At 46.0% G+C, this 25,059-nt stretch overlaps 1 protein-coding gene across 3 annotated transcripts in view; it reads right to left on the bottom strand.

Moving 5' to 3' along the window:
- PLXNB1 (plexin B1) overlaps positions 1 to 24,361 on the bottom strand; it is a 51,855-nt gene extending 27,494 nt beyond the window's left edge. Inside the window, exons 1-6 of one of the 3 annotated variants that reach the window (XM_065687120.1) lie at positions 24,297 to 24,361; positions 7,802 to 8,945; positions 3,611 to 3,793; positions 3,053 to 3,181; positions 1,342 to 1,442; positions 498 to 630 (exon numbers count right to left, since the gene is read on the bottom strand). In XM_065687120.1, the coding sequence (XP_065543192.1) occupies positions 498 to 630; positions 1,342 to 1,442; positions 3,053 to 3,181; positions 3,611 to 3,793; positions 7,802 to 8,935 (1,680 nt within the window). In that variant the 5' untranslated portion in view covers positions 8,936 to 8,945; positions 24,297 to 24,361. Of the gene's footprint in view, positions 1 to 497; positions 631 to 1,341; positions 1,443 to 3,052; positions 3,182 to 3,610; positions 3,794 to 7,801; positions 8,946 to 24,079 lie in introns of all 3 variants that reach the window. The other 2 variants (XM_065687118.1, XM_065687119.1) reach the window with 2 other exon arrangements.
- Positions 24,362 to 25,059: the final 698 nt, after the last annotated feature.

Below are 25,059 nucleotides of genomic sequence, written 5' to 3'. Positions count from 1 at the left end.
ACATCCACCAAGCAATTGGCAACTTCCCCTTTGCCCAAGTCTGTAGCAAAAAACAGCTTCTTGCCACCCCTCCTAACACCATATCAGGCTTCAGAACAGTGCAACACCTTCTTAGCTTTCCTGCCAGCTCCCAGATTGAAGCTGAAATTTTGGGTAACTCCTTTTAGATCTTCCTGACAGCAAGTGTCAGAAACACTGTGAAACCGCAGACACAAGAACCTTACAGATGCCAAGGAGGGACCCAAATCAAACAGGAATCAAATAACCCAGAATACCCAGTAACTCTGGGCAGGCAAGGACATTTAGTTTTATGAAGAAAAAACAATGACATTATCTCCTGGTACAGCTAAACTATTAAGTCCCTTATGTGAAGCAGACAAGTGCTTGAAAGCTGTTGATTCAGCATCCCACTGAAAGCAACGGGGAGACTGTGACTCCTCAGTTTGTAGGGGGCTTTCTACATGTTTGAGCATCATCAGAGGATCAACGCCACTCACATTTCTCTTTTCCTCTCTGCTGATATTGGCTGGAGTTAGTGACTGGACAGACAGACACTGCTGTGTAGAGTTAAAGCTCCAGAGCCACTGCTCACTCAACCTGGACCGCAAGCACTCAGAGCGACGGGTGCACCTGCAGGGAAATAGCAAGAAGCTCTATGAGAGATCTAATGGGACACGTTCAGCTTCCAAGCTGACACTGGCCATCTTCTACATCCCATCGTCTTCTCTAGTTCTTGCTACTCTAGAGTCTTGCTAGAGTCTAGCCTAGTCACCTGCTAGAGTCTTGGGGAGCTGCTACACAAGACACAGAAGTCTCAGCCTCTCACCACTTTCAATAACAGGATAAACTGTTGCCAAAATATATTTGGCAATATATATTCCTATTAAATCCATATATTCCTATGGCATTCTATAGGTAGGCAGAGCCAGCAAGCAGACAGGCACACTGGAATAAACCATATCTCATTAAGCAACATCAGTAGGGGAGCAGTAAGTGGAAGAGTGCTAAATGAGTGACACAAGAAGAGATAAGATAGTTTCTCTACATTTGAAATGAGACAGTTTGAGCTGCAGTCAGACTAAAACCAGGCTGAAATCCACTGGACAGGAGCATGGTGAATGGTGACCCAAAAAAGCAATGGAAAGATACCCTTGTGTGCAACTGCCAGTGGTGTTTCAGGGAGGCAGATAGAGCAATGGTAAGTTAGAGAGGATAGCCCATAAAGGATCTAAAATTAAACTAAATCCAGGCCCACAGACACAAGGAGGAGTGTAAGTAGAGACAATCCCTATGCACTATCCCTCCCCAAAACCCTTGCAGGTCAACAGGGAGCTATCTTACCGTCCCTGAAGGACACACCAGCCACAGTATGGATCTTTCAGAGCCAGACAGGATTCACAGTCCGAGTACAGGGAACATTCCAGTATGGGAACCTTTACCACCTACCAGAAAAAGCAATCAGTGAAAAGACAGCACACACAGCACAGGCACCACGTCTATGGCTTCTTCTGCCTAACTAGCAAGTCCCATCATCTCCATGTTCACTGAAACAACTTCTTAATCCCCAATATTGGATAAAAACAAAGGAAACAGAAACAAGCTCACAGAGCCCACCTGAATGGCCACTTCACATATTGGTGAAGGACATGTAAACACCAGGCTGCCCAGAGGCACTGAGATGAGCAATGTGTATTCTATTAATGGGTTATCCTTGGCACTTTTTGAAAGAAGGAGACTTTATTTAGTGCTAAATCTGTATTTTAACAAAAGAGGTTAAAGAACAGACTGAAAACCATTCACACTTTTGCTTTTCTGGACTCCGTCATGGGACACCATCTCTCTGACATGCAGGTGACAGAAGTTGGAGACAGCAGCTCTGGCTAAGGGCTCTGACTGTACCTGTGCTATTGCCCAGCTCTATCTGGCAGAACTATCACTTTGACTGAAAGTAGAGCAAGCAGCTTTGATCAGTGTGGAACAAAAACCTTCTGGTATGTGGGGGTAACTTTTACTTGCAAAACACTTCTGCTTTAAACTTACCAGCCTTGATGATTTCAGCCTCTTGCCCTCCTCCCTTTAATCCGCTCCTACACTCCAGCTACTACCCTGTCAGTTACTTCAAAATGCCATCTTCTAATCCCCAACCTACTACTTTTGCTGAGTACAGGATATAATTTATGCTTTTTAATTGACAGAACAATTACTGGAAAGGATATATTTCAGATTTCCCTCATCATCTTCCACTCACAGATTTCAACTCTTCCTTTGAAGCGTTACAGAAGTTCTGAGTATCTCAAAGTGCTTGGGGCAGGGGTGAAAGGAAGCAGTGGTTTTCCAGCATGCTCTCATTTTATGTTTGTTCTTTCCTTCAGAGAAACTCAAGGGCTGTTTCCTTTACTAGAAGGATCCTTTTCTTTCCAGCTCAAGGAGCTGATATGAGTGGTGCTGTACAAATCCTCTCAAATAAAGGATTTCCTACTCAGCAGACACCAATATTCCAAGGGTCAGAGGCATCAGAATGACTCTTCTACATCTGCCACTGGGCACAAAGAGAATTACAGAAGGCAGGAGAAGAGGGAAAGGTGCCTCACATAGTTCCTTGTACAGCATGTTTTCATCTACAGGATTTATTACATACCCAGCCAAAGCACACCTCTGCTGAGGATACTTCCCACACATTTCTGCTTTTGTAGGTTACCTGCCTACAGACGAACAGCTTAATCTTATCATTGATTAAAACCAGTAGAAGTGGCACAGTTTCAATTACACAAAGCCTCCTTTTTGTCTTTTGAATCTTTTGTAAAACCAAGGCAGGTCACATTACTTGTGAACCCCAAAACACTCTGTGGTTGAGAGTAACAAGACTCCTCCATGCTTCCTCCAGCTTTTCAGAAGGCAGTCCCCATCCCTGTAAGCCAGACTGGAAGGAAGCTGCTGCCCAGCACAGGGTTAGCTGTACACACTGCTTCTCTTCCTCCCAGCTCCCATCAATAACATGTCTGGACCACAAATGCTTTCAACTCATCTGTGGAAGGGATTTTATTGCTCTTACCATTGACTGGGTCATGACAAAGAGGTGCTCCTGCAACTCGTCGAACAGCAGGTCTCCACTCACCATGCTATTTAACTGGATAGTTAAAGAAGCATATACGTGTGCATCTCCCATTGCTCCTAAGTACACCTGCAAGAGAGTCACAGCTGTATGCAGGCAAAGTGCCACAGCAGGAGCTGGTGACACCCATCCTATATTAGGAACAAGCTGGAACCACAGCAGTGTGTGAGGAGTTCAACCTCCCACCAAAATCTCAGTGCAGTGACTTCAGCCACAGGAAGCATGCACCTATCAACACCTGCAGAAGGATGCGCCAGCCGTGATGCTGGCTCAGTGCAGATGTAAGCAAAGGCACCATGACCACTATTTGGGGCATTCACATTCCCAACAGTGAGTACAGTGTGAGAAAAGACCATCTGATAGTAATTATAGAATGATAGTTCCTTTGGTAGGAACCTGACTTTCAAGGGACAAAAGAAATTGCCTTTTTCCCCCCTTCCACCTGAGCATCCCTGATCAGTTTTATCCTTTTGGCTTCCTGCTGCGTTTAGGTCATACCTTGTGCAGCCTCCCTTTGCTGTCTCCCAGGAAAGCAATCGTGTGCCCATCTTCCACATTCACTGCCACTGCCGTCAGACGGGCATCTGTTTTCTCCAGGAGTGGGGCTGCCTCCAAGGGTACCCGACTGGCCATAGGGCTGGGAGTGTGGTCAGAGCCACAGGGGTATGCATACAGGGTATCCTTTTTTGGGGAATGGAAAGAACAGGGACATCAGTACGAAAAATGGATACAAGGAACATGAGAAGCTTTAACACTTTCATCATCCCTTTCCACTCAAATTCCTTCAACAGATGCCCTAGAAGTGAATTCAGCTTTGAACCCTTCTAAGCATTTTAACTGAGACTAAAATACCAGCTTTTAATAGTTAGTTTAGGTATGTTCGGCTGTTTGTACGCTCACAAAGTCCTGCAGACATTTCAGCAGGTCATTCAGCATCAGTAACAAAATGCGCTGAAACTCTACTAAACTCTTAATCTCCAAACACCATTAGTGGCTGTACACTGCCATTACGCAGCTTTGGGGCAGAATCACTGTATTTTTTAAGAACAAAAAGAGGTGAATCCCTGCTTCCAGGGCAAAACCACCTGGTCACAAGCATCGCCTCCAATAATTAACGTGGTTTTGTTGTAACACGTACAAATTCTAAGCTGAAGTAGAATCCTGAAGCATCAGGATGTACATAAACACAGGATGGGGCACAGCCTGCTCCAAAGAGCTTAATAACTGCACTGAGAAATGACAGCTCATAGAACCAGAGACCCACAAGAAGTCAAAACAAGTCATCTCTGCACACTGCTTCAGTTCTGGTCTCGTGAGATCCCTGTGCAAAACCAGTCACCCTTCTGTTCCAGCTACACCCCTCCCAGTCCCACAATCCTTCACTTACTGAATTCTAGAGAGAGAATGAAAGCTGCCAACCATTTGTATGTGTAGAAAGAAGATACTCCATGATGATTCATCTTTTTCCTAAGCAACAAACTCAGTCTTGTCTAGGATAGCTCCTCTGCTGCTTTGTATCTTTCTTGACACCTTGTTCTGTGTCCACTTTTACAGTATCCTTTTAGAAAGTGAATGCAGGATTGTTCACCCAGCAATTACTATTAACCCCACCATCTATTAATCAATCAGCGGCTTAGCTTCAAACAATGTGGCATGTATAGATTAATGATTTTCATCATGAAATCCCTTATGGATAATGTTTTGCTCCCCTCCCCAGCCCCTTACTAATCACTCTGACAAAGCTACGTGTGGAGCAGAGGCATTAACTGCACAGTCTACACCAGCTCCATCTCTCTCCTGCCTTGGGCAATATGGTTGAATTCAGACTCCACATAAGCAGGAATTAGATTCCTCAAGAGCAGGGCTGTGTATTTTTTCTGTCTGATGACCACGGCTTTGCATTTGGCAGCACTGAGCCTCACGGTACCATCTGGCACCAGGCAATAGGGCTGACCCCAATGGAGGTCAGTGATAACGGCACAACGTGGCATTCCTGCGGCATCTGCTCATCACCTCTTGGCAACCCCTTCGAAAACCTCACCCTTTCCCATCCTCTCCTCCCATTTCTCTGGGTTTGTTTTTTGTTGGGTTTGCTTGTTTAAACACTTGACTGCTTCCTGGACGAACTTAAATATGATCAGGAGCTTCTGCCAAAGTCTATGGTAATCCCACAGCAAAATATATTTAATCAGCTGACTTCTATTGACTTCTCCAATGTATTGATACCTTAGCAGGGAAGCAAGGCTTGACACAGTGATTACACATAAGAAATCACACCAAAATGTTTTTTTACTGAAAACAATTAAAAGAGCTTCTATGTAAATTGATATAAGCATTTTACACCGTTAGCATGGCCCTATGAAGACAGGCTGAGAGCTGGGCTTGGTCAGCCTGGACAAGAGGAGGCTCTAGGGAGACCTTAGAGCAGCTTCCACTGCCTGACGGGGCTGACAGAAAAGCTGGAGAGATTCTTTGGACAAGGGCCTGCATGGACAGGACAAGGGGAATGGTTTTAACCTCCCAGAAGGGATCATCCAGTGTCCTACTGTGATGCACCAAGCTTAGATGAAGCTGTACCTGTGAATTCTGGTGCGTGCTTCCTACACTGCAGAGTAGGAAGCAGCAATAAGACAAATCTATATCTATGCATGAAGGGGACCGAAAGCTCGGTGCAAAAGGGCAAGTTACACACCTTGAAAACTACACCCACAGAAAATATGCAGCCTTCCCAAGCCTAAAGGATCTTCTCAGGACTTAAGGATCTCCAGTAAACTGAACAAATGAACTCATGCTGAAATCCTTACAAAAACAAGCATGTTTTTTTCGAGTTGAGATAATACTGAACTGTAAAACTCAATCTTAGCTTCTTCTGATGGGCTAAAAACTGGAGGCAGTGCTAACTAGGGAAAAGGGTGCACAGGCTGGCTCGGAGGCAGAAAAACGTGAACTTCAGCAGCATTATCCTTACAGAGAACACAGGCTGCCACCACTGAAACAGAGTTAAAACTGTTCCTGCATAAACTGTTCATTGAGAGCTGCTTGCACTCAGCGCTGAATGGAGCCGGCTGGAGTTGGCACAGACCCTTATGTGTTGTTAGATACAATCTTAACGACAGCCGCTACTATGTACTGAATGGTGAAGGATGAAGTTTGTGGGGACATTTACATATCATTGGACACACTTGTTAATAAGATGCTATCCCTTTGGTCGGCCCACTAGTGCCAAACCATGCAGCTGGGACCCTGGCATCGTGAGCCAGGAATTGCATAGCAGAGACTGGGTTTTTTCTCCCCCTCTGTGTACCCACTTCTCCACTGGATCAAACAGTGCAGGGGGACTCCACATCATTTTGAATGAAGGATTTTTCTACCACCCATGCCAGGTTGGCTTTTAACTCCCTTGAGGTGCCCTAAAAATCACCTGTGACAATTCCTCCCATGTGCCCCCCACAAAGGACACATGGGGCATGGTTAAGAAATACAATGAAAGCAGGACATCAAGCTGGGCAGTGTCTTGCTTCTCAATTCTTATGTACTCCTCCTGACCCTACATTCATCCTGCTCCAAGCCTGCTCTTTACCCTTCCCTTGTCTTACAAGTATTCTACAGTCAGCTGTAGCTCTCAAAAGGAAACCCATAATTTTAAGACTGGTTTTGGACCACACATCCAACCTCAGAGACTTCCGAAGCTCTGTGGTACCACTTTGCTCTTTGTAGCACAGGGCTGGGAAGAGGCAATTACCTGGACAGCCGGTTCTGTAAGAAGGAAGATACAAGATAACAGGCTGTGATGCTAAGGACTAGCAACGCCCTCGGTGAAAACAGGCTGCTCACAACCACAGAGCCTCATACCAGGACATGGCATTCAGCACGGCGCCAGAGCATGCTGCTGCTCTGTGTTTGTGTCACCGTCCGGATATCACGGCACCAGCCAGTGAGGCTGACACACTGCAAGGATTCAGGGTCACAGTCGCTTCAGCTCACATTTTTATCCTGCAACTTCCCATCATGCCTGTGGTACAATTTAAAGGAGGATTATCACCTCTTCCAGCACTGGAGACAAAGAGCAGCCAGGTCAGGAGCAGGTTCTCCTTGGGCACAAAATTCTGCAGGACCAATGCAGTCTATAGGAAATCAGGATTCTGTTGACACTTGGTTTTGCTTATGTTCTTCTTCATTCCTGGGTTCCCTTGCAGGAAGCTGTTGTGATGTGTGCAACCATAAGCAACAGGGACCCAGCACACCCCTTAAATTCCCTTCCCAACACACAACCGTACATACACATATTCCTCTCCTTCCATGCAGTACAGACCAGGAGATGAAGATACTGATAAACAACAACCTGAACTGCAGCTTCAGTGCTCTTGCCTGGTATTTATCAAGAGACAGGCCCCAGAGCAAGATCACACCAGATGTTCCCCCCATGGCCACATCTCCACATCTCCCTCTGCAAGGAAACCCACCCATGTGGGGCAGAGAGCTGCAGCAGCAATGACAGACTGCTTCAACAGGATGCAACAGTTCTTGCATTGCATTGCTGCAGCAGCAAAGAAAGAGCCTGAGCCCAAAAGCTTTTAATGCAAACAGATTTTAGCATCCACCTGAGGGAAACAGGCTGACTTCAGGAACACAACACAAGAACATGCTACAGACTACTCTTTACACTAGCAAAGGGGCAAAGCCACTTACCGCGGGCAGCTGGACACAGTTGGAGCTGACATCGTATTCAATATATGCCACCTCTGTCCCTTCTTCTGACTTCCCATCCCTCATGTAGCAAACATCCCTCGTCCAGTTGGTCAGGCGATCCACCTCCTCCATAGCATAGACACAGAGTGCAGACTCCTCACTCAGCTTGCCAGAAGAAGCCTGCCAGGATGAGAAGGCTGCAAATAGCACTTCTCCCTCGGTGTCCAGCTGCCCATGGGCCAAGCCTTTTCCCGGCCGGGTGACATAGGCTGCTTGCAGGAGGCTGTAGGTATTGGTTTTGCTCTGGCAGAGCAGAGGTAACTCCACATACGAGTAATAGTGCGAGTCATCCAGGCAGATTCGGGAGATGTAGGTCTTGTACTCACGGGACTGAGATTTGAGGTCCCGCCGGTAGAATAGGAAATAGACGCTGGAGCGGTAAGTGAAGGATTTAATGAAGTGGTGGTTGTACTCCGAGAGCCGGCCCACAGCCAGTTTTGCTGTTTCTTCGTAGGAGAAAATGGAGTGAGAGTCTATTGCTTGAACATCGCCACCATGGGCCCTGAGATTCCGGGTAGTGATGGGAGGAATCCCCCCTCCAACTCCTCGGCTTGTGTACCCTCGTCCCACAAACAGCAAGGGAACCTCATCCTTTGAGTAAGCTATGAGTCCCACAGTGGTGATGTTGGGATCATTGGCAGCAACATACTGAGTGTCACCAGGGCTCTCTGGTCGGAAGAGGACATGGTCAATGGACGTGAGGCTCCTTGTCTCGCAGATCCCCTGGTGCACACTGCCACACACAATGAGCTCCTTCTGCACTGTGTTCACTAGCAGCAGCTTGTTGTGATTGTCGGTGTGGTGTGCCTGAGGGCACTCCAGCTTCGAGACCGGGGGGAGGCAATCTTTACTGTCCAGAACTGGTCCAGTCTGAACCACGTTCTTCATCAGCAGGTCAGATGTCAGCTGAAAGAGAAAGTTGGTGGCTCCCAAGTAAATGGCCCCAGACTCCAAGTCCATAGACAGGTGGAGGAATTTCGTAGCGTTGCGCGTGAACGTGACATACTGCAGTCCCCGTGGAATTGCTGCTCCCATGAAACAGAGAACAGGAAGGAGGAACGTTCCCAGAGGCATGGTAAACACTCTGCAAGAGAGGAAAGGCTGTTACAACTCCTCGGAAATGAGAAGTGAAGATTAACACTCCAAATCCTTCAATAGCACTCATGAGAAGTGGGCAAAAAGGGCATGAATAACCACAGAAAGCAGAGAGCTAGACACAAAAGAGCCAACACGGGACGTTTGCAGGAACACCAACAGAAAGAAGTCTGCAAGAGGATCAGAGACTTTACTCAATCATCTCCACACCACGATGACAGGGACAGCATCTTCAGGAGAAGCTGCAATACTGCAAGTCATGTTCTTGGGGGCTTTCCTGGGGACTGCTGGGTGGCTCTGGGGAAAGCTTCTCTTTGCAAGCCCAGGACTTGTACTAAACTTGCTGAATAAACATTCCAAAGCACAGATCCACCAGTCCAGGGACATATGCTAAGGAGAAAGGTCCTATCTGTGCTGTGACAGAAGGTGCTTCAAACATTGAAGCTGATCATTGTCCTTGTAACATCAAAAAAAGCACCATATTTATCCTGATTCCTGCACAACTCTTGGCTATATTGGAAGTTCTCCAGGACAGGATCACATTCCAATAGCAGCCAGCACACTGCATACATTATATGAATGAGCAACACCACAGTAAAACAAACCACTGTCCAAAACAAACACAACCTGCAGGACCATTGTTTAAATAAACTGTACCTAGGTTCCAATACTGAGCGAACCAATAACTCCTTTTCTCTGTATTTGATCTAGATATCATAATTAATCCTTCTCTTTAATATCACTTACAGCTATCAACAGCATCTTCTGGGTCTAAGGCTCTTCCACCAGTGCTTCAGAAGAAACCTCCCTGTGCCATCTTTGCCGCTGAGCATCACCCATCCAAGCAGGATGTGGATGCCAGGATGAGGCCTTCGAGGTGTCAGTCATAGCAGCTCCCAGCCACAACCTGAAGACCAGCCTGTCCCCAGTCCTCCCAAGTCAGTCCCTGTGGGCTCCTGTCTCCTTGTGCAGCTATGTGGCATGTCCAGGTAAAGGGGAGACCACCTTATCCCCCCTCACTTGTTACCGCGCTCTCTGGGGGAGAAGTCTCTTGCTGGCCCTCACCCCTCCACAGCTCCTCTACCAGGACTTTAAAGGGTGATTTAAACATGCCTCTCTGTGGACAAGACTCCATTCCTTCCCTGTCCCTCAAAGTGCAGGCAGGGCAAGATAAGATGGGGTGGCTGTTAGACCATGGAACCAGTTCTGCTCCTCTCCAGGGCTTGATCTTTAGATCAACCCCTCTTGAGATCTACAGTGACCGCCCCAAGCCATGCCACAAATGGGAACCAACTGTCCTGAACAGCATGGAAACTCACAGCACAGAGGAAATGAGGTAATAAGTACCTGCTGCATTTAGATGAAAGCTTTTCTCCATGGAGGAAGGACAGCAGCTGCAAGCACTCCTCATTCACTAGGAGTACCACCTTGTTTGAATTGAGAAGTGGGTGGTGATGCAGCTGTGAATCTATTCCCTTCCCTCCTTCTTGCAGGCAAGGTATCAAAGCTACACACAGATGCCAAGCTTGGCCAGAAGCTCAACGTAGCTGACAGACACAGTACCACCCCCAGAAGTGGCTGTAACCCACTGTGCTCGTTTTGGCAACCCAGCGTGCTGTTAATTTTGTAGTTAGAGCTAAGAAAGCTACCATCACTTTCCTCCTCCAGCATCTTCCCTCTTGGATCATCTTGGTCAGCTCAAAGTGCTATTAACCCAGAAGTGTTTAAGAGCACAGAGGTAGGAAAAGATCCACAGCATTTCAATAGAAGACTACCTCAGCATTTACTGCAGGACTTCAGCAATTTAGGTCACAAGCTTTTCACCACACGAACTGTGCCTTACACTTGTTCTGTAAAACATCCAGCACACTGTGTAGAAACCACAGTAGCAATAGTGAGAACTGTAACTGCGAGGCTCTAGATTCATCTTTTGTTCCACTACTATTGGAAAAAAAACAAACCACAAAAGTCTCCTTTTCCAGCTCCTTTCTCAGCAAAACTGGCACCTTTGCTCGATCAAAAGCCCAGTTGAGAGGATTAGTCTACTTGTGAAATCCAGCGGATGGAAGGCATTATAAATACAACACACTTAAATATAGGCTTTGTGAAGCTCTGGAAACGCTCCACTTCACATGGTTATTGTTGGTAAGTAGGTAGTACTGTCAGGATATTCCCAGATGCAGGAATGCTGGCTGTAGGCTGGCAGCTTTCCTCCTTAGCACACAGCCACTGATTCATACGTACCAGCTCTGTGTTTGGGTTACGTGCACACTAGGGCTTTTGTTCGCCCTGATAATGGACACTTGGTGTTTTCTGCTCTCAGTGCTACTGCACACTGCTTCACCCACGTTTGCAAACAGCGCTGTACTACCCTTGAAGTCTCCTTCCAGGGTGGTGAGAGTGTGTTGTAGCACCTGACACAGGTCCTCATCATGTGGGAGATGTTATCTGTGAAGCCTGATGAGAGATATTTATAAAGCCAGCAAGTAGATACACGCACACTGAAGGATGGAGCTCTAACTTGACTCTATCACCTCAGGGATGCATCAGCAGAACAAACCCTGCTTCAACTCCAATATGTGAGTTATTTTTGTGTGTTCTCCCCACTTTTATTGGGGAAAACTCTATCCAAGGAACTCCTTAACCACACAAACCTCTCTGTACCTCTGCACTGCCATCATGCAGTTGTCACGACAGCCTGTTGTGCAACTCTGTCTGGAGTCTCCTCAGTTTCAAAGCTTAAAATGCCTGCAAACAAAACAATAGGCTGATGACCATCCTACAGCAGGAACTTGACTGCGTGACAGGGCCACACCGACAAGAAAGTCTTTGATCTGGAAGCAGCAGACGATCACAAGACATCACTACAAGACACCACTTTATTAAAAGGAATCTCTAATTTTTCTAGCTAATGCAACCTTCCGATGCCAGCACTTACACAGTAAAATTGGCATGTGAATTCGGAATATATGGATTCTGAAATACTGGCTTTCTGTCTAGAGGTCATGCCTACAAGCTGCAGGACTCTGCTCTGTCCACCACATACCATCATGACAACACTTATACATGCCACCAGTACTGGGATTCAAAACCCAGCATATGACACCACTGTAACAACACTGATCGTACAAGCTCTTTGATCTGTAGTTGAATCTCTCCCTAATGGTTCACTGAAAGCATTTTACCTATTGGAACACCTGTACTGGAAAGAGAGTGGAAGAGCAACCAGCCCTTCATTCCAGCAGAGCATAACGAAAAGTAAATCTTGCTGTGGTCAAACCTCTGACCTGAAGATCTTATTCTTCAAGTCACCAATATCCCCCTAGAAGCCACTTCATTAAGAGCTAATCCCCAAAGGTGTTTCAGGTAAGAAACTACCACCTCGTCCTCATGACTGTGAGAGCTGAGGGCAGCTGAGAAGACAGAAAAAAGGGTAGCGCAGGATGTTCTGCAAGCAAGTTCTAAATGCTCTGTGCAATGGGTAAGCATTGCATATAGGCTATTTGTTGCTCTTTGCTGAAAGGCCATTAGCAAATGAACTTGTATTTATTGCTAGGTAAGCAAACATACATTAGAAATGAGCACCAGTGTGCGGCTATCAGTAGGGAGAAGCATTTGTATCCTACATGGAAACTGAGAGGAAAAACCAGCAGTGGTTTTGGATTCAATTTCCCAAGCTGTTTCTCAAGCATGGGCATCACCACCTTTATTATTCTTGCTATTCAGCTAAGCCCATCACAATCTCTCTGGGAGGACAGGAAGGAGGAGGATAACCTACATTTAAATCTGATGGTTTCATGACAGGCTACACTACTGAGCTCTTTATGGATTTACTGAACCATTCTGCTTCCTGTGTTCATTGCTAGTACACAACACAGCTGTTACAGACAGATTGCACTAAAAACGTGTAGCCTTTAATTAATGTTGAAGGCAATTGCCAAGGCTGGAAAATTCTCTTTAAATATTCCATTATTTTTTTTCTGATGAATTCCTGTTAAAGAGGAAAATGCTCCAGACAATGCCCTGAACACTGCCTCTAACGAACTGTAAAATATTAATATACAAATGATAGCACTGAGTTTCATTTATTTAAATCTGGATCACACCAGAAGGGCTAGGGGATTAGTCAGTTCTGCCATAGAATATTTATATCACATCCACAAAACAGCAACCAAGAACATGGAAGCAATGGCACTACTTTGTTACTTGGACTTTGAAATCAGACCATGTTTTCTGTAGCACTATTTTTACCTCCCTGACCTCATGTATCCCTCTCAGAGGCTTTACTCATTTATTAAAGAAACAAACCCAGAACTCATTTGGACACATTCTAACCTTAAGCGTTATCAACACATAAGATTATTTCAGTCCTCACAGATTATTTCCCTAATACCACATCCAACCCCCCCGACACGGAGAGGTCAGATAATGTTCCAACTTCTAAGCTAGATCTCATACTCAACACCAAACCCAGCATAATTATCCTTGGAAAAAAGCAGGTCCCTGAAATGTGCACCTGCAATTCCCACTGGACCATTTGCAGAGCCAACCCACAGCAAGAGCAGCACAAGATTTATACATGAAAAGCATAATTCTTCCAGCTGCACCATGACCCCTGTGCTCCAGCACATTCAAAACACCCAGCAGTAGGAGGACGACCACCACTCTGTTTTCTGCACCAAAGCCCTGAATTACAGCCCCCTTCTAAGTCTCAAACACTCAGAGATTTGCTGTTTGACGTTCCCATTGAATAAACACATCTTCTTGGGAGTCTTATTCACCACTAAAAGGCCAGTTCCCTGCTCTGCTGTTTAAAACACTTGCAGCAAGGCAGAGATGAACACAAACCTCTCTTTTCCACCTAAAATTAATCCCAAGTCCAAGCCATCCTGTTGAAGCAGGACTGGCACAAACAAGGGAGCTCTGTTATACCAGATGGGATTAACACTAAAGCTGAGGTCAAAATAACTTTAAAACACCCCTCTAAAGACCAAATATCACACTTGAAACAGTGAGGGAAGGTGCCACAAAACCTCTCCTTTTAGGATACAGGATTAACAGCATTATTAAACTAACACTTGGGAAAATCATGTTTTCTAAACCCTTGATAACTAGCACTGACCACTACAATGCACTTTTCTGGATGGGGGTTGGAGTAGTTATACTAAACCAATGCTGCACTAAGTATTTTGTCAACTTTGTGATACTATTAATGATGCTTACGGTTCTTTAGAAAAAGAGTAGGAAGTATTTCTGTACCCCTGGGCCTATCCAAATAGTAATTTTAGCCATACTGGAATTAATTGCTAATAGGGGACAGGTATTTTCCCTAACCAGCTTGAGCACAACCGACCTTTTCTCTTGCACACACGAATGTCTTACAAATACTAGTTTAAACTTGCAGTACAAACGGCTAATGAAGAGTTAATGATTAATACAGTGTTAAATAGTAAACTTCCCATAAATCAAGACAAACTACACAAACATTTACAAGGAATATAAAGCAATCCCATGTTACTTGCTGCTAAAAGCTTTCTTCATGGGTATTCTGCCATTGTAAATTGAGGGTTGACTTTTCACTTTACCACCCTCAAACACTAACAAAAAGTGAACTTAAGTACCATGTGTATATACACTTTTTAAAGGGGAAATCAAATCAGCTGTTAGCTTCCCAGTATCTTAACACAGCCAAAAGATAGCTTTCTGCCAGTGTATTTGATGATTAGAGTCCTTTAGGATCTGCTCCAACTTCCTGCATAATCAAATCACAGACCACCACTAAGCAATCCCTTCTTCTAGCCCATAAGCTCCTGACTGAAGTCTCCCAGTGGAAGGAGAATTTCTTAGGGCTCCTATATAACAGAAGCTCCCACCTTAAGGCAGCAAACTGATCCCAAGGGTTACCTACCCCAGGTAGAATGCCTTGTCATTTTGTCTGACTTGGCTTGTCACAGCATCTCCCAAGTCAAAGCAGCTTCTAGTTGCCTTTTGCATTAACTGTTTGAAACTAATCCTTCTTCTTAATCCTCCGTGGGCAAGAAGATAACGAGAGCTATTCTAACTCAGACAGAGGCCCACCTACACAGAAACCCTGGCTCCAGCAACAGACAATAATAGATGCTTAAGAAGTAGTATAAGGGCAGACAAGCACAAGGCAATCCTTCCCTTATACATCCCACCAGCTTCGGGCCTTCCTCAGTCACAGTTTGCAGCCACATGTAATCCTTTGGATGGACACATTAGGTGGTCTGAGCTTCTTCAGCCAGAAATAACTCATTTTTCCTGTAGCTTTGAGCCCTTTTCAGTTTGCCAACATCCCTTTTTAAAGGCTCCTGACCTAGAGGAGCATCCTCTTTTCACAGTACCTGACCCAGACAGGTTGTCCCTTTGGCTTTCACGTTAGCGCCTCCAGTTTGACCCACCAGTCCTCCATCGACCTGCCCAAGAGCCTCTTGCTCTTCCTGCTGCCACATCACGCGTCAAGTTTATATCCAGTTGAATCATAGAATCAATGGTTAAGACCTTAAGATCATCCAGTTCCAACCCCCCTGCCACGGGCAGGGACACCTCACACTAAACCATCTCACTCAAGGCTCTGTCCAACTCGGCTTTGAACACTGCCAGGGATGGAGCATTCACAACCTCCCTGGGCAACCCATTCCAGTGCCTCACCACCCTAACAGTAAAGAACTTCCTCCTTACATCCAATCTAAGCTTCCCCTGTTTAAGTTTTAACCCGTTACCCCTTGTCCTGTCACTACAGTCCCTGATGAAGAGTCCCTCCCCAGCATCCCTATAGGCCCCCTTCAGACACTGGAAGGCTGCTCTGAGGTCTCCACGCAGCCTTCTCTTCTCCAGGCTATCAACTGACACAGATACTCTTCCAGGCAGCTAGTTAGAAAATCTACCCCATCCTCTAACATTTAATGTGTAAAGTACATCCATGGAGCCTAGGCATGTTTAATGCAGCTCTAACAGAACCCTGCTGGGAAAGCAGAGCTCACTAAAAGTTACCCATTCAATTCACCCTGCTGAACAATTCCACTGTTTCTACACAAATCCACATGAATCTAAGCCCATCACCCCCTGCAGAAATAAATTTGCTTGCAGAAGCTCAAGAACTCAACTACTGATCAAAATGTAGACTAATACTGGAGCAGAGAGGAATCCCTGCAGTACCCAGGAAATTCCAAGAGCAGATTTCCCATTTCCAGTTAACTGAGACCCAAGAGCCAGTTTTCAACTGTTTAATATAAACTAAATGGATTTTAAAAGAACTGTAAGAAAAGGCTCTTGAACAAAAATTGTGGAATTAAAGTTGCAGTCCCTATCATGATTTACTAAGTAGTTAAAAGATGGGGAACCAAGAGTTTCACCATCCGAGGAAGGTTATCCATGAGATGGGCCAAGAATTTGCTCTGCAACCTGTGCTATTCTGTATGTTCACATAAGATCTATAAAGGGGAAATGCCTAGAAGTGTCAAATTTTATTAACATTATTAATCACGATCAAATTCAAAGAAGACTGTAGGAAGTAACAGCACCCATATGCTCCACAGTAACTACACAGTATCTTAGATGTTAATAAATATCAAAACCAACACAAAACATTCTAACATCAACAAAATGGGATCCCAACTGGCTGTTACTAATTTGGAACTTTGGAAGGTCAGTTCAGCACTTAGTATCAAGCAAAAAGGCAAATACAGCCTTCAAATTCGGAAAGAAAACGCGCATCACCATTATGTTGCTCAACGCTGCAGGCAGTTCTGCGTCCCACATCTGAAAAAGGAGACAGGATGACAAAAAGGACAACAAAGATGATCAAAAGCATGGAGCAGCTTCCATATAAGGGAGAGGCTGAGCAGGGCAGGACTTGAGATGGACAAAGAAACAAGGGGGAAGATATGGAAAACTTAAGAGATCTGAAATATGACATCGTGTCAAGATGAAAAACACGGACTAAGTGAGCACCGTGTCTTACAATGCAGAAACAAGAGAGTTACAGGCAACTTTTCTAAGCCAGTTCAAGGACATTGCCACTGGATGCAGAGTACTTTAATAACGTTTTAACTGCATCATTAAATTGTAGCCCTCATGCTGCAGGATGTCATGGAGACCAGAAACATAAACAAGTTAGAAGAGGGGTTATATAAATTAATGGAGAATAGATGTAGGTGAGATAAGATGATTAGATACAACTCCTGGCCAAAGAGGGCCCTAAACTGATGATGGTGATAAAGGAGTCAAATGGGAGAAGGGGAGGGAAAACAACAAACTCACCATGTTATACATGCCCTGTTTCTTACAGCCCTCATTAAGTATCTGCTTCTGGATCTTGTCAAAGACAGGACACTGAGCTACACAGAGCTTTGCAATTTGCCCCAGGATGACACTTCTATTTAAACATCTGATTTTATGCTACATTTAGAGATTCTATTTATTTTTAAATATAAAGAATGTAACTTCAGCCCTGCCTAATTGCATATTTAGGAAGCTGGAAACCTAACCTCAATGGCTATTTCTGAAGGCACTATCTATCATATTAATATTTAGATAGCATCTAACTGAATCCTGGCAGCGCAGCACAGAAGTTAATGCACAACCCAGCAGTGAAGCAGACTGGGAAACCAGAGAAAGACCACAGCCACAGTGCATAGAAGTGGCAGAACTGAGTTCAGTGCACCAAGAGTCCTCTTCCAGGAGCAGCTCTACCCTGTCTGCTAAATGTTTGATGGAAACTGAACACAACAGATAACATGTGTTTGCTGTACGTACAGCTGAGCATTTGCTGAGAGAGCTGGGCTGGGTCAGCCTGGAGAAGAGAAGGCTCCTGAAGGGGAGACCTGAGAGCAGCTCCAGTGCCTAAAGGGGCTACAGGAAACCTGGAGAGAAGCTTTGGACAAGGGCCTGTAGGGACCGGACAAGAGGAATGGCTTTAACTTAATAGAGGGAAGACCGAGATGAGCTCTTAGGCAGAAGCTCTTCCCTGTGAGGGTGCTGAGGCGCTGGCACAGGGTGCCCAGAGAAGCTGTGGCTGCCCCATCCCTGGCAGTGCTCAAGGCCAGGTTGGACACAGGGGCTTGGAGCAAGCTGCTCCAGTGGAAGGAGTCCCTGCCCGTGGCAGGGGTTGGAGCTGGATGAGCTTGAAGGTCCCTTCCAACACAAACCAGGCTGGGATTCTATGGGCAGCATTCAACAAAACTGCTATTGCTAAAAGTAGGTCAGGACCGTCTGTTCTAACCATGGAGAAAGGAAAGCTGAAGCACACCAGACTATTTGGCCAGGTATTACAGAAAACCTTCATCTGGGATTTCACCATTACTTCAAACAGATGTGATTCATGTTTTACCGGCCTCCACCTCAAACAAGGCACGCCTTCCAACCACACTGCCCTCCCTAGCATTACGGGCACCTCTCCCCAGCCTCAGCCAGGATCCTCCTGTTCTCCACAGGCCACTGGCTGCCTTAGCGAGTCTGTTTTGATTTCTGTAGAGCAGAAATGCCCAACTGTTCCACCCAGAAACAGCCAGGCCAGCACATGATCTTCTCCATGTAATACTTTCTGCCTCAAGAGTCTATTTCCCTTGGCCGGGTGCCCTCCAGAAGGGCAGGAGGAGACCTCCTGCTACCAGCACATGCTTCCCAGAGGACAGCACTGTGACCCCTAACCACACTCTCATGTCCCAGAGGAAAAAGCCACACTCCCAAGGCAAGTCCTTCTGCATCTAGCCTGGCCTCGGAACAAGAGAGGAACAGAGCTTCAAACATCCTGTGGAAGGAAGCCAGTCCTACACTTGCAGCCCCAGAGGAAACCATGGTCTCCATGCCAGCATCCAGCCCTTAAGTGTCATAGGCAGGATTGCACAGTGGAAATGAGAACACAGAGACCTACCACAGGAGTTGTTACTGACCGCAAGCAGATACACGAGGACCACATCCGGAGCTCCACCATCCCGTTGTTGAGATGCAAATCAGGACTGTTAAACTCTGGAGCCTGCCTTGAATAAACCCTTTTGCTCTGCAGACACTGAGCAGTGCGGGGTTCTCTGGCCTGTTGAAGAACAGTATTTCCTCAACACCCCCAGAAGTCTTCAATTTTAATACCATAACAGCTCTATAAAGAATTGAGAATAAACAGGAAGGAATTCTTCTTCTTGGGAGTTCTCCTTCAATTTCAAATACCATTCACTTTTCTGCCGTCCCCAGTAACCTTCTGGGGAGCCATACAGCCTTACAGTGGTTTGACAGCCTTCCCTTATCACTCCAACAGTGTCAGCAGCTCTGGCTACAGCCACGAATACAGGCAGCAACATGCAAATAAATCTAATGCAATGCAACCACATGAGTAGCATCTATCTCCTCCCATCCAGAAGAGACAGCAAAATCAACAGAATTCCACATCACTACCACAATCTGCTTGTGGTTTGCCTTCAAACCAAGCTGGGGTATAGTCTATCCTGTATTACTCAACTCATTTTAAAGCATTATCAGAAATGAAGCTTTGATCAATTTACCTTCCATAAATTAGTGCCTAAGCCTGGAAGGCTCTTAGTAGTCAGCTACAAACTATTAAACTCAATATTCTGGTAATTAGATTACACAGGTCTGCTAGATAACGATCCAAGTTGAGGTGGCCAGACATATTCTTTCACCTGGAAGAAGGCTTTCATAAGGCCAGGAAGAGATAGCAACACACCATGTGGTTCAAAAAGCCTGAGGAGCTTCCCAAGTTGCTCATAACATGTATAAAACACAACAGCTCCCACTGCACTACTGCAGAAGACTGAACAGGCTGGTGCAGTCCTGAGAGCCAGGATCAACTTTGTACCAGTCTCAACAGCCCCAAGAAGTGAATGACCTTCCCACACAGGCTGGGATCTTTGATATCAAGTGCTCCCAAATGTAGCCCAACATAGAATGGTGGCACAGGAACCATCCATGAAGGGCTCTTAAGATGCACATGCAAAGGTGTAAAGCCCCATCCCTGGCAGTGTTCAAGGCCAGGATGGATGGGGCTTACAGCAAGCTGCTCTAGTGGAAGCTGTCCCTGCCTGTGGCAGGGGGTTGGAACTGGATGAGCTTGAAGGTCCCTTCCAACCCAAACCATTCTGTGACTCTGCAGATTCTATGTGATCAAGGAGCAGCATACCCCTCCACCCTACAATCACAGCCTGAGGTTCACAACTGGCTACCTGTTCATAGCAGCCATGAATCTTAAAGCCCTTTTGGTTGAGACTGTTCTCATCTGGTTTGCTGCCCTCCCACCTTCCCAGTCTGACAGCCACTGGCTGGGCAGGACCGACTGGCTCTCCCCTTTGCCTTTCAGGGAAGCCCAGACCTTCACCCTAAGGCCACAGAGATGCACTGACAGGTCTGCTGCATAAACTACAGTATCGGTCTGAAATGCAAACTCTATGAGCAGGCATTTCAGGCAGTTGTACTGGCTGACTGTTGGCATTTCAAGAGAATGCAACCTTGCCAGGGTCACCCCCGGACAAAAGTGTCCATGAGACAGGAAAAACAGATTCATGGTACAAAAAGGATACCAGTACCCAGCAGCAGAGACCATGGCCTTAGGGACAAAAAGACCAATAGCCTGACCTGACATCATTCTTTTCCTTCTGAAAGAGAAGGAACAGGTTCAAAAGGAACAAAAGGCTGGTCTGTACTGTGCCCTCTGCGCAGGGTTAGCATCTAAAACCAAATGCAAGACCAGACTTTCAAGGGTGAAGCATCTACAAGTGAGCCTTATTTCCAAGTTATTTTTAAATGTTATTTTTAAATGACCTAAAATAAGACCAGTGCTTTGAGTACTTCTAAAGGGCATGAACCTCACGTAAGCCATGACATTTTTAGTTTGGAAATGCTTTGGAACAGGGATTGTACTATTCATACATCTGCTTATCACCCATTTTAGCTCCAAAGTTAAAGTCCATTGCAAGAAGAGAAGCACTCTTTCGAAGGGGAGAAATTCAAACAAATAAGATTTAGGCTATCAGCAGTCTTGTAACTCAGTAAAACACATCCCATCTCAAAGCCACAGAAGCAGTAGATGGCACAGAGAAAGGGAGAAAGTCAGCTTCTCTGCTTAGAATATTTCACTTCACACCACCCTTCCTACTGCAGCTTCCAGAAATACACTCTCCACCTCTCCCCAAACTCAAGTCAACAGGCTGCAGACTCCAACAGCCCACAGGCAGTGCCTTTAGCAAGCAAGAGATGTATGCAGCACGTCACAAGCACACAGAACCAAGCTACAACACAAGCTGTGCCAGTCTTTTTACAAGTTTCACAACTTCTCACAGGTCCCATTTGTATCACCCCCTCCCACACCACAGGAGCAGTTGTCTGGCTCTGGGGATGACCTGAAATGCAAGTATGAAGTAAGCATATAGTAGCACTTTACCTCCCCAAACGCCTTCCCAGGCTTCACCAATGTGCAGCTCAGGGAATTCTTGGGATAGAGGTGGTTTCTATGCCTTCAGTAACCTTCAATAACTCCCTCTTCCATGGAGTTGCCCTGTATCCTCAAATACACACAGATGTCTGGCATTCACAACATCCTGTGGCAAGAAGCTTCCTAGGTAAACTGCACACATCAAGGACTAAGCTGTTATTTGTTTTTAAGCTTACTACATGCTGGCTCCATTCAATACCTATTCATACTTGTAATGGAAGAGGCAAAACACCCAAAGGTTTCTTCCCCTCTAACCTTTCCATGCCAGTCAGGATTTGAAGATAACCATCACCCATTGCTTTTCAGGTGGAATAGTCCCAGCTTATTCAGTTGTTGTTTGTATGGAAGGTAATCCTCATATCTGCTCACTGTTACTGAAGATACCTTTCTTAAGATGCAATGGTTTTCCTAAAGCTCTAGAAAGCTCAACCATTCTCTAAGGGTTAGAAGGAAAACCTCACCACACAAAGGGCCCATAACTGGTCCTGCACAAAGGGGAGAACCCTTCTCTCAAGGTTCTAAAAGCACCTGCTTTGAGAGGCAGAAAGTAGAAGCAGATTTGGAATTGATCTGTGTAGGTCTACATCTGTGTAGGTCTACATTACACTGAGAGAAGCTCAGACACTACCAAAACAAGAATCTAACTGTTACAAGGTTAGATCATTGAAGAAATGGAGCATCCATACCTAGTGGAGAAGAGCTCAGCATGCAGTGGGAGACATCTCAAGCAGAACTGCAAGACAACAAGATGCCATTTGGACTAGGCTTTGACTGAAACAGCACATTAGGAACTGGAGCTGGAGTTTGCAGCTGTGCAGAGGTTTCACATCACATGAGGGAAACATGCACCCCCAGGTCTAGAAACACCCAAACCTCCCACTATTCTGTCCCCTCTGCACTATACAGAACTGCTTGCCAGGCACAGGAAGCAATGAGAAAGCAATGTCTGCAGCCAAAACACAGCTTGGAGCAGTATGCCCTCCATTTCCCAAAGGTGAGGGATTCTCCTGAAGAACTCTTGCACAACAGTTTAATGTTTATAGAAGAAAACAGGGCAGAAAACCAGCTCCTTCTGCTTAAAAAGGAAGAGAGAGTAGGGGAAGGAACAAGTAACACTCTCCTAGGTAACACCAAATTGCTACTGCACAAGAATGAAGTAGAGCACGACTCAGATAATAACCGTAACTCACATTGCGGAAGTTAGTTTGTTCAGCCATGATCTTTTGCACTTAAGGGTACTAAAACACACGTCCTCTAGTGCACTTCTGCTGGAGCACCTTTTCAATAGGATCTGAACAGAATCAGCTTGATAACTCAAAAATACAGCTTATAGACCTCTGTCCTCCTTATGGTCTTATTTTTATGTGCCCTGAAAGCAAGGATCCAGAAGAGACTGGCCTGAATTCAAGTCATCTCAAGTACTTACTCATTCCCTATTTCAAACAGCTTTGATTTAGTGGTTTTACTTGAACCACCCAGAGCACTGCGAAGCTGAGGAAACCAGACTCAATCCTTGTGTTATACGTACTCAGGATTTATTCTTGGAAGCTCCAGAGCAAAACAGTTTCCAAAGACTTGCTCTTTACCATCCAAGAGTTCAATCCAGGTCTACTACCAAGCTGAAACCACACGGGCTGCACACACAGAGCAGTCTGGGCTAGGGGTTGCTGTCTGGCTTTGTTCATTGGTTTTATTTCTGCTGAGCCCTCCTGCTGCTATCGCTGCGAGTCCAACAAGCAGACATCCTTCCAAGCAAGGGCTCCTGTACTCCCAGTGCTCCAACATGATACTCATCTCTCCAGTGCAAGAGTCAGTGACTCATCTAAATCAGTTCCTACTGTCCAGGTGCCAGGGTTTCGCTCCCAGCCAGAAGTTCATGCAGATCTGCAGCTCCTCGCTCCGTCTGGGATCTCTGCTGAACCACCCCACATTTGATATTCAAATTCCCGTATTCAAATTGCACACATTCCCTTACAGAGTGCTTCGCCAGGCAAACTGAAATGGGAGTTGTAACTAGCCTGTTTGACAGGAAGCAGCCTCAAAGGAGAACTCAGTTTCAGGGAGACATGTCTTCAAGGGTCTGTAGCTGTCAACACTGCAGAGCTGAGCCAGCACAAAGCAGCTCATCACACTCCGTGGTGATTGACAGCCAGATAGGAACATCAGCCCTGCTCCAGGAGGGTGTCTTCAGATCTGGCCACACTCTCTTCTGGCCACAGATCACCCTCAGAAGTAGATTTTGTTTTGCATTGTTTGTTTCTGGTTTTTGTTTTGTGTTTAAGTTTAATTAATTTATCAAGTCATTCCCTTGTACAGAAATCTCCAAGTTTCATAGTTGTTTTTGACATTGCAACAGAGATGGAAGTGCAGCACCAGAGGTGCCAAGAAGACTGTTGCAGAAGGTATATAGTGTCCTGACTTAGGCACCACTGCATCCCAGAGATCCCAACCAGTACCTCAAGAACAGGAGGGGCAGCTGAGGAGAACCACCAGGACCATGACAAAAATGACAAGCAAATAGATGGACAACCTTTGGAATAAATACATCTGCTCCCAGCAGAACCCTACAGATCAAAGCTTCTATGGAAGAGATGCCCTCCATCCTTCATAGGACTTCCTTGCACAAAGGGAACAAGTGCATATTCTCACATACAGCCACTCACTCTTTCCAGTAGACCACGTGCCTGGTGAACCCACTGCTCCAACTAACCGCGGGTGCTGCAGCTCATCAGGTGGGTTCGTTATGCAGCAGCATCAAGAGGCTGCCCAGCATTTCTGTGTGGCCACACACACTGAGATGATCAGGAACACGGAGGAGCCCAGCGGGCTGCAGCAGTCCATGGACATCCCAGGGCTGACTCCCGGCGCATTCCTGCTTACCATCTGGACTCTTGGGAACGTTGGGATACCTTCATTTCTCTTATTGAAGAGTGTGCCTTAACCTGGAATAAAACCAACATGAAGTGAAGACTATTTTTGCAATAAATTAAACCTCTGCTGCACTTGACTCCCGCTGTGGTCCCCTTCCCCCGGAGGAGGCAAGGCCTGGCCAGCTGCACAAAGTCCAGGCAGCCTTGGGAAAACAATGGAATCTTTTTCTTGCCAGAATGAGCCTTGCAGTTCAGTTCACCCTCCTCACCATGGCAGGGAGGACACCCCCAGTGCGTCTGCGGAGGAGAGGAGTCTATTGGCATAGCAACAGTACACGCTAACGCTCTGCTAATGAACAGGGATAAAATGTTTTGTTCTCATTAGGAAAAATACAGACACATTCCTGATTGGTGAGTAATGTCTCTGCCTCTGGGAGATTAGCTCAGAGCTCTGCAGCCTGAAACTGCCTCAATTCAGCCCACTGCAGGGCTTCCCTTGAACAGCCACTCTTCAAGGACCCCATGTCTCCCAAGGGCAAGCCTACAGAGCCTTCTGGAGCACTTTGCCTTCGGGCCCAAGACAGCTCAAGGCAAGAATAATGAGAAGAGGCTTGACAGGAGCAAACCAGCACAGGCACAATGGGAACACTCCCCCTGCCCCTGCAGGAGAAGCCAGCTCTGGCTGGTGCATTCCCTGCACCTGGGTCCCAAGCTTTGCCACAGCAGGAGTTTCTCTTTGTGCATCCATCACATGGCTCACATCAGCTCCCATT

The sequence above is a fragment of the Lathamus discolor genome, chromosome 7 (assembly GCF_037157495.1).
Source record: "Lathamus discolor isolate bLatDis1 chromosome 7, bLatDis1.hap1, whole genome shotgun sequence".
In the NCBI taxonomy this organism is placed as follows: domain Eukaryota; kingdom Metazoa; phylum Chordata; class Aves; order Psittaciformes; family Psittacidae; genus Lathamus; species Lathamus discolor.
This window is presented reverse-complemented; position numbering and strand designations above follow the sequence as displayed.